The sequence below is a fragment of the Littorina saxatilis genome, linkage group LG3, assembly GCF_037325665.1.
Source record: "Littorina saxatilis isolate snail1 linkage group LG3, US_GU_Lsax_2.0, whole genome shotgun sequence".
NCBI lineage: Eukaryota > Metazoa > Mollusca > Gastropoda > Littorinimorpha > Littorinidae > Littorina > Littorina saxatilis.
In genome coordinates, this window is record NC_090247.1 from 58,504,304 (window position 1) to 58,514,620 (window position 10,317).

At 41.7% G+C, this 10,317-nt stretch overlaps 1 protein-coding gene across 2 annotated transcripts in view; it reads left to right on the forward strand.

The window, feature by feature from the left end:
* Positions 1 to 8,779, forward strand: part of LOC138962785 (transportin-3-like) — a 43,122-nt gene extending 34,343 nt beyond the window's left edge. For both annotated transcript variants that reach the window (XM_070334743.1, XM_070334744.1), the window contains exons 24-27: positions 208 to 364; positions 4,080 to 4,247; positions 5,289 to 5,401; positions 5,872 to 8,779. In XM_070334743.1, coding sequence (XP_070190844.1) covers positions 208 to 364; positions 4,080 to 4,247; positions 5,289 to 5,401; positions 5,872 to 5,932 — 499 coding nt within the window. In that variant the 3' untranslated portion in view covers positions 5,933 to 8,779. The remainder of the gene's footprint in view (positions 1 to 207; positions 365 to 4,079; positions 4,248 to 5,288; positions 5,402 to 5,871) is intronic.
* Positions 8,780 to 10,317: the final 1,538 nt, after the last annotated feature.

Genomic DNA, 10,317 nt, shown 5'->3' on the forward strand with positions numbered 1-10,317 from the left:
ACTCCGGTGCTGGTGTGCATGAGAAAGTGCCCACCTAGGTGGGACCCAAGCGCTGGTTGGGATTGGTTTTAATCTCAAACAAATTTAAATTTCAACCAGTCAGACCCAGCGCTTGATTCCCACCCATTTGGAAACTTTGTCATGCACACCACCCAAGATGTATGGATGTTTGAATTTTAATCAATCTCTCGTGTTTTGTTCTGGCAGGTTTGTCCAGAGATCGCCACTGTCGTTTCTACAGTCTGCCATGTGTAAGCCCCTTCTGTGTTGTGCCATCGCTGCCTGCTCCCTGGACCACAAAGATGCCAATGCCTCTGTCATGAAGTTTCTTTCCGACTTCATCAAGTGTTCCAGGGAAAAAGAGGTCATTGATTTGAGTGTGAGAATCTTTAGGATGAGGTCTGATAAACCGAAGGAAGTAAGCGCTCTAAATGCATACGACATGTGTAATAGAGTAAGCGAGAGTTATACGGAACCAGTCTCCTGGCACCTGAGAGAATAACGAGCATTAAAATGAACAAGCGACTTTCATCCTCAAACAGCGGTATGCCTCATTTCTTTAAGATTCTTCTGGATACGGATAAAGTTTCTTTCTGACTTGCCCCCCGCGGGTTAGGGGGAAGAATTTACCCGATGCTCCCCAGCATGTCGTAAGAGGCGACTAACGGATTCTGTTTCTCCTTTTACACTTGTTAAGTGTTTCTTGTACAGAATATAGTCAATGTTTGTAAAGATTTTAGTCAAGCAGTATGTAAGAAATGTTAAGTCCTTTGTACTGGAAACTTGCATTCTCCCAGTAAGGTCATATATTGTACTACAGTGGTACTCCCCATGTAAGACCTCCCAAAATCTGACAAATTTAGGTCTTAAAAGGGGGGGGTCTTACATGGGGGGTGAGGTCAGGTCAGAAAAAGACAGTGAGAGAGAAAAAATCAGTGACAGAGAGAAAGAGAGAAATACCTTCAGGGTCCGTCGAAGTTGTGGCATAATTACAGTTGTGGTTTGGTGAATTAATTTGATAATCTAATTCAATAAAAAGCAAGAGGTATGTATTTTTTCTATTTTTTTTAACTTTAATTGGTAGCTGACGATCGATTGAATCTGAGTTTTTCCTTCCTCAAACGACCGCGCGATCGAAATTGCCGTTTCGCCCTTACGGCTCCGTTTCACCACTTCCATCCTCTGTTCCAGAGTCAAAATTTTCCTCTTCTTTCCGCGCGATTGAGCGTTTGAAGTTGAAGGAGAGTTCGAAGCCATGGTCGAAGAAGAAGATCGTTGATGCTCGCGCGTGTGTTTGTTGATTTTTCGAAAGGAAGTGGACAAAGAAAAGGGCATGTTGGGATCGTAAAATTGTGAACGCCGGACATGCACAATCGAGACCTAAACGCGTCGTCTGTTATATATCCGGCCGAGTGATTTTTGCGATCTTTTTTCAGAGATTCAAGCAAAACGTTACGATTTTTTGTTATGTTTTGATTTGAAAATGTCGTTACAAGGTTGCAAATTGTAACAACTAGTCGGTCGCAAATCGGGTTCTGGAGGGAGTCGGCCATGGGGGGTGATTTATATAGCAAAACTAATCCGTCAGCAAGAATGAGGTCTGAGAAGGGAGAGGGTCTCTGATGGGGGGGTCGTTCGTCGGGAGTACCACTGTACGTTGCAAGCCCCTGGAGCAATTTTTTGATTAGTGCTTTTGTGAACAAGAAACAATTAACAAGTGGTTCTATCCCATCTCCCCCCTTTCCTCGTCGCGATATAACCTTGAACGGTTGAAAACAACGTTAAACACCAAATAAAGAAAGAAAGAAAGAAAGAATCTTTCTGACTTCATCAGAGGTAATTGATTTTAGTGTGAGAGCTCTTGTGAAGGTGAAATAGCATCTGTGCTCTCAAAATAAGACAAGAGAAGTCAGTCACAATCTCAAATCAAATTTGATAAATAATCACAATGTTTTTTGTTTTTTTGACAGAATGAAGATTTGTCTTTATTGTTGTGAGCCAGAAGGCATGTTTGTTGTAATAGAAGAATTCCAGAAAGAATTCTGCTTGGTTTGTTTTGGTTGTGAAAGAGTAAGAGTGAATAAATAATCCAAACAAGCTCCCTTTGTGACATTATAGGTCAGTCACTAGCGAGGGTGTGTGTCTGACACATGTAGACAGAAGCATGTATGGATTGTTTGTCTCACTAAAATCAAGGGTATTAACTCTTTCACAATCCATACAAACCTGACTCAGTTATTTCCAAACATCGTCTATTTATCAATAACCTGCCACTTAATTTTTGACTCACATGCGAAGCAAAAGTGAGTCTATGTACTCACCCGAGTCGTCCGTCCGTCCGTCCCCCATGTCCGGACGTCCGTCCGGAAAACTTTAACGTTGGATATTTCTTGGACACTATTCAGTCTATCAGTACCAAATTTGGCAAGATGGTGTATGATGACAAGGCCCCAAAAAACATACATAGCATCTTGACCTTGCTTCAAGGTCAAGGTCGCAGGGGCCATAAATGTTGTCTAAAAAACAGCTATTTTTCACATTTTTCCCATTTTCTCTGAAGTTTTTGAGATTGAATACCTCACCTATATATGATATATAGGGCAAAGTAAGCCCCATCTTTTGATACCAGTTTGGTTTACCTTGCTTCAAGGTCAAGGTCACAGGAGCTCTTCAAAGTTGGATTGTATACATATTTTGAAGTGACCTTGACCCTGAACTATGGAAGATAACTGTTTCAAACTTAAAAATTATGTGGGGCACATGTTATGCTTTCATCATGAGACACATTTGGTCACATATGATCAAGGTCAAGGTCACTTTGACCCTTATGAAATGTGACCAAAATAAGGTAGTGAACCACTAAAAGTGACCATATTTCATGGTAGAAAGAGCCAATAAGCACCATTGTACTTCCTATGTCTTGAATTAACAGCTTTGTGTTGCATGACCTTGGATGACCTTGACCTTGGGTCAAGGTCACATGTATTTTGGTAGGAAAAATGTGTAAAGCAGTTCTTAGTGTATGATGTCATTGCTAGGTTTAGTTATTTGACCTTGACCCTGAAGGTCAAGGTCATGTAAAGGTCAAGGTCAAGCATGTGAGTCGTATGGGCTTTGCCCTTCTTGTTTAATTTTTTTTTACTTTTTTTTTTCTTTCCCCTTACACCTGTTCCTTCCTTGTTCCGGTGTACTCTCACGCCGCCCCGTCCCTGCATTCGCTGCTCCGTCCACATCTGAATTTCGTTCCGCTGCCAGACCTGTCGATTTTACAGACGCTCCAGGGAGGGATGTCGGGTCGTTGCGGTAGGCTACCCTCGGAAGTTGACACTGCACTTCTGCTGAGTCACTTCGACGGTGTTCAGTAGTGGGTCTGTCCCGAGCTAACGGACTCAGCCCACTACCTACTATGCCCCCTACTAACGACATTGACTGCTAAGTCGCGGAGCCAGACTGAGTGAGCGTCCCCTCCAGAGAGCAGACCGCCACCACGTCCCTCCGTCGACCCCCCCAGAACGTCACACGTTGAAGATTGACAGCAGAAGTACTACATGATTGTATTCAGGGAAGGATGGAACAGGAACAATGAGCTGAGACCAAGGCCACCAGGAGAGCTCCGGGCATGAAGGGCCACAAGAGCAAGGACATTTTATAATTTTGAATGATTAATGAGATGAGGATGATTATAATGATGATGCTATGGATTTCCAATTTGGTTTGAGACTACGTGACAGGGCAGCACTCTACGCTTACTGTCATTATATATCCTGGCGTCAACCAGGCCCGAGAACTGCCGCACCTGCGGTGTTGGTCAGGTACACAGAACCTGAGCACCCTCAAAGTCGCATTCGTTAAGTGAATGACACTCGACTGTGTGATTCCAGCCTTCCCATAGGAACCATAGCACTTCCACTCTGGGTAGGAGCCGACCATAGCCCGAAAAACCCACATGACCCTGATGGGATTCGAACCCACGACTTCCCGGCCCGCAGCCCGATGCGCTAACCACTGCGCTACGGGGGCCGGTCTGCCACTTAATTATGGTTTCTTTAACAAACCTGTGAACATTATCTGTCCTACAGGACAAGGACGACTTTGAAGCCAGGTCCCTGGCCGTAAAACACCTGCTGAATGACCACGGTCAAGCCTTGGTCCACGCCACCATCAACGCCTGTGTCTTCTGCCTGCCGAGCTACATGATCCCTGACGTGGCCGAGGTGCTCTACGAACTCATGCTGGTCGACAGAGCGGTCAGTTGCATTGCACAGTATTTCCATTTTTGAAATCGGATGAATTTTAACAAAACAGGATGGAAAGATGAATGTTTATTTGTACTTTTGACTCAAATATGACATTTTATAGAGGTTGGCAGCTCTGCGTGTAAGTGCTGTTAACCTTCATCGTGCTTCCTGAGTTGTGGACGACCAAGAGGCTAACAACAGTGTCTGTATCTCTAACACTATTGGGAGTGTTTGAATGAGATCATTTCAAACACCATTGGACCTTTCAACCAACCAGTTTTTTGATTTTTTGAGTCACTTGAGAAAAAGTGACTCTATGTAATCGGTCAGTGTTAGTCTGTCCGGCCGGCCGGCCGTCCGGCCGTCCGGCCGGCCGTCCGTAGACACCACCTTAACGTTGGACTTTTCTCGGAAACTATCAAAGCGATCGGGCTCATATTTTGTTTAGTCGTGACCTCCAATGACCTCTACACTTTAACGATGGTTTCGTTGACCTTTGACCTTTTTCAAGGTCACAGGTCAGCGTCAAAGGAAAAATTAGACATTTTATATCTTTGACAAAGTTCATCGGATGTGATTGAAACTTTGTAGGATTATTCTTTACATCAAAGTATTTACATCTGTAGCCTTTTACGAACGTTATCAGAAAAACAAGGGAGATAACTAGCCTTTTCTGTTCGGCAACACACAACTTAACGTTGGGCTTTTCTCGGAAACTATAAAAGTGACCGGGCTCAAATTTTATGTGAACGTGACTCATTGTGTTGTGAATAGCAATTTCTTCCTGTCCATCTGATGCCTCATATAATATTCAGAACTGCGAAAGTGACTCGATCGAGCGTTTGCTCTTCTTGTTTTAATTATTTTTTGTATGTAGGTGTCTAACTGGAAGAATGGTCTTATTTCACGTAAAAGGCTGGACAGATCTGAGATGATGACCCAAATCGTTTACACGAGAAGGACTTTGCTTATCATGATGTGTATTACTTTCCCTTTGAATGTAGAAAGACAAACCAGTACCGTCAACTGACCATTCATGTGTTTGTGCAGACATTCTGTGTGTGGCTGGAGATGACGCTGAAGGCGTTGCCCACAGAAAACAGCGGCGGTGCCGTCACAGCGACCAGAAAACAGCTGACAGATTTCCACAAGTCTGTCACCACGTAAGTCACTTTTAGCTTTCTCTATCTATGATTTAAAAGAATTGGCATCTGGAGCACACACAGACTTAGGCATACACTCACACTCACATGCATACGCGTATCCACTCGCAGGCTCACACACCCATTCACACAGAAGCAAGCTTCCATGTATACATTCACACACAATCCACTCACAAAGATGAACCCTTTATGTCTTGAAAATTTGTTGTATACATGTATAATATTGTAGAGTACTGTTCGGTACTTCAGCAAGTATTGTGCATGAGAGTATCTGTGTGTTGGGGTGTGTGGGGTGGGAGGAGCGAGGGAGGTTTTTTGTTTGTTTGTTTTTTTAAATCAAAGCTACTTCTGGTGCTTTGTGTATATTTGTGTGCATGCCAATTTGTCTTTGTCTGTCCTGCTGTCCGTCTCGGTGATGAGAAAGTCATTGAAGTCATCATTCTTTTCACATGCTTTTTTCTGTGTTTCAGGGCGGAGGAGTTGAAATCGTTGATGCATGCCGTGAGAGACTTCTCTCGCCTCTACAGATAAGACTTGCTCAGTGCAAAACCCCCACACAAGACTTTTACTGTTGCAAGACGTTTACACCACAAGACCCAGTTTATCCACTTCACGCTGCCACAACCTCCCAGGCGACACAGTCTGCATGCCTCTAGACGTTTGCTAAACACCGCTTGCATGTGTTCCGGTACACGTTACAATCGTCCGAGTTTTCTGTTGTCGCCTGTGAGGAGTTTCTGTTATTTGTGCATTGACGCTGCCTGAGCATGTCGGCTGAGTGGCTACAACTCGTGTTCTTGTTTGGAGTTTGGTCGATGCAAAGCTGCACGCCTTATAGCCACAATTTGTTGAATGTGCGACGTGAACATGTTCTCTTGCAATATGCACTCCTATGTTCCCGAGGATTTGTGACTGTTGCAACATTGTGCTGAAGTATGTTGGTATTTTTTTTTTATACTGGAACTGCGAAGGAGAATTTCAGGTTGTGCTGAAGTGTGTAGATAGTTTTCATCACTGGAACTGTGAAAGAAAAATACTGTGGATTGCTCATTTGGGAAGTTATTTGAGTACTTACAGAAGTTGATGGACTGACAATTCAAAGGAAAAACAGGATATTTCTTTTAGTTTGACCTTTCTTGTAATAAGAGTTGTATTGATTTTTTATACAAAAATTGGATTTTATTCTTAATGTCTCTTACATAGATATAGGAAAGTAGCTAGTTGACTTTTTTGTCATTTTTTCTTTATTGAAGATCTGTCTTTTTTCTTTTTTTTTTAAACCACAAGGTTCTTTTCTTCATTTGAACGATAAGGGTTAGGAAACAAGTGTATTGTAGTTTTGTACTGAATTGCATGGTACTGCAGAGTTTAGGCAAGTTGGTTTGTCCCATCTTTCTCATTTGCGTGTCTTTTTTTTCCCCCCCCAAGATTTAATGAAGCTGGAACAAGGTTGAGCAAAAAATACTGAAGAAAGCCTTTATTGTTTTCATCTTCACTGTTCAGTGGAACCCCCTTTTAAGAGCTGAAAGTGAAACAGTTCTGAGAAAACCAGGAGGGATTCTTAAAACTGAGGTACATGTACAAAGATTATGAACATAAATTGTAAGATAGCCAGGTCTTAAACATGGGGGAAAGGCTTAAATTGCGGGGTCTTAAAAAAGGGGTTCCGCTGTCCTGTTTTCATATTGGCTGTACACGTTTTGTATTTCAGACTGCTTTACAGGACATGTATGCAGTCTTTTTTTTTTCTGTGTCAACGCCTCCCTCTGATTTTTTTTCTAGGATTTGTGTGCAGTGTTTGCAACAATTAGGTGTGTTTTTTTTCTAATTTCTTTTCTTTTGGTTTTGTTTCCCCCTTCAATTTGATCTCTTTCTGCACTCTTTCCCTCTGCCTCTTGTTTTATGATCATATGGCTGAAGAAATTGAAAGCGAGTCAGTTTTTTGTCTTGTTCTTTTATTTTACTTCTCAGGTCTCCTTATGATTTTTATGTCATCAGATGTTAAAAAGCATTCAAAGCAGGGGAGAGCATGCAAGGTTTGGTTACCCAGGATTTTTTTTGTATTAACTAGTACAGTAATAGAAAACTCTATTCAGGTTTTTATGGGTTTCAAACATTTTTCTGTGTTTGAATAGACAATGTTCGGAAATAACTTCATCGGGTGATTATGTTGCATCAGTGTATTTATTCAGATATTGAGAATACTGAATTTTACACTTTTGCTGCAGTAATTATTTATTCAGATATTGAGAATACTGACTTTTACACTTTTGCTGCAGTAATTATTAATTGAAGTAATCTCCCTTCCTTGCTGACTCTGTCTTTATTTTTTTCTTGGCATCTCTTTTGCTGTGAATATAGTCCCTTTCTGTCCAGATCAACCAGATTACATCGAAGACGCTATTGTTTTGAATAAAGAGAACAAAATATCTCTATCTCTCTCTCTCTTGTCTTTTTTGTACAGCTTGTGTGGCAAAGATTTGTTTCTTTCAAAAGAACACAAGTGCCACATAAGAAACTTTGACAGTTAACAATTGTTTATTGTCAGAAAAGCTAGAAATGTCTAGTATTTTCAATTGATATCTTAAGGACAGTTGTGAGGCAACACAGCAATATGAAACTAGCTTACACAACTGTTGTACAAAACAGTTGCCTGTGACTTTCTCTGTTCAGCGGCCATACTGTGTGACAGTTGTGTTCTGTTCGGAATAGTGAACAAATACCCCTACTTGCATTCTGACGGACACATCTCATTCAGTACTGTAGTTCCATGGAAATCTAAAAATGTAACTTGTCCTATTTCGTTTCGAGGCTGGGTGCAACCTGCTATGCATTTTGTGAAACGTCACAGACTGAATTAAATAGGCTGCTGTTGGAATGTGATGGGTTGCACACAGCCAGTTGAGTACAGCCAAGTTGTATGGTGTAACAGACAATTTTACTGAAATATATCTGTCAAGGATTTCATGTGAAAGAGTTGCGCTCCTTCAAAATAATGAGCCAAAACATAGCGAAGCAAGCAATTAATTATTATGGGCATCGCAGTGAAGAAATTACCTCCTGTGTGCGTTTTCTGCCGTGTTTGCTCAAAATGATGCCATGTTCTTTTCAAAATACGAACATCTGAGCTCATATTGTTCACTGCCGTCAGGTTTGCTGGCCTGCGCTGATGGGTGTGTACATGGTTACTGCCAAATACATGGCCACTGACCCTTACAGGTCAGCGCTCATTGACCAGTACTATACTGGAAATTAACAGTTACAGCTTTCTCTGCATTGTTCTAGCTTTTGTTTTTTGGGAGTCTCAGAGTGAAAATACTTCATTTACTTAGTGGGTAGGGAGGGAGCTGGTGTGTGTGTGCGTTTGGAATGGGGGGGGGGGGGGGAGATGTAGGAAGGGGGGGGGGGGTGCTGAGGTAGCTGGGGGCAGAATAGGGTTGGGTTTTTTTTGTTGTATGAAAGGACTCCTTCATGTAATGGTTAACCAAGAAATACCCAGTGTGTGTGCAGGTCCTAGTTTTATGTTTTCTGCACAGCCTGTCTTTTTTTGTGTCAGCGTGTACACCAAGTTTGCCTTGCTAAAACGTCCCCGACCACACACACACAAAATGCAAGAGAATGATCTGATAATTATTTTCTGAGAGAAAAAAAATTCCTTGCAAAAAACTTTCCCTGCTTTGTATGTCACCTATAGAACAAAGTTTTCCTGACATGCATATTTATTTTGGATCATGACAGTATTGCTGCATGCTTCGAAGAAGAAAAAAAAAGCTTGCTTTTGTACAGATTTCCCAAATGCATGTGGCGGCCTCTCTACTTTTTGTTCACTGACCCCAGTGATGTGTTGTGTTCACCGCATGAAATTAGGCTTCCAGTAAAGAATTATACCTGTGTACAGTTAATTGTATTTACCCTGTACAGCCCTTTTAAGGTAAGGTGACCTGATCTTATTCTTTGTGTAAATCCTCTTGCCACCTTCTCTCTGCTATGTCATGTAAAGTGAAGATAATGTAGATTTCTGGTCGAAGACGGAAATAAAATTGATTCATCTTGCCTTTGGTGTTGGGATGCGTGTGTTGTTAGTGTGTGTGTGTGTGTGTGTGTGTGTGTGTGTGCTCTCACATGGAGTGTGTGTATATTGTGTGTATGTGCATGCGCACATATTTTTAACAGAATTGAATAACATCATCACTATCATTAATGTACTGTTGGCTCAAAGTTTTTGCAAAGTAAGATGCAAATGTTTCATGTCTGCTTAAAATATCTGTCAAATCTTCTTTTCTCAAAAAAGCCAGCATCTTTCAGAAGCAGGATTTATTTATAAAATACACACTGAACTTTGGTAAGTAGCATGAATGATAAACAAATTACTCACAGCTGCACAAAGAAGAGAGCATGATCATGAGGATTGCCTACTTGCATTTCTTTTCTAAGAAATCTCTGGAAAACAATTTTGTGTGGATAGCTACAATTTTTTCCTCCATTGTGAAATTTTAATGTCAACAAACCAAACTCATTCTTCAGGATCAGGATCGGTACATTGCAGGAACCTTTTTAGGTTATCGTCTTTTTTGTTTGTTTAATCAAAACAATGTTAGTTTTAATTGATATACTTTCTAGGCAGATAACAAATATAAGGTAGCCTATCTAAGTGGAAAGGCACACCTCGGCTCACTACATGGAGAAACCAAGAGAAATGCTCCTTCTTTGTACAGACCGTAGCAGAGTAAAAGAGTCTGAAGGAGAAGGTTGTCAAGGCAAGCTCTGCCGCTGCATTTTCAACAGCGATTAGCAGAGGTGCCATGACGGCCACTCCGCACTAGCGCCAAATTTTTTTTCACCTGCTTTTAAATTTGGTTAGGGATAGGGGGTTGGGGGATCTGCGTGTGGGGGAAGGCTGGGGGGTGTCACTCGGA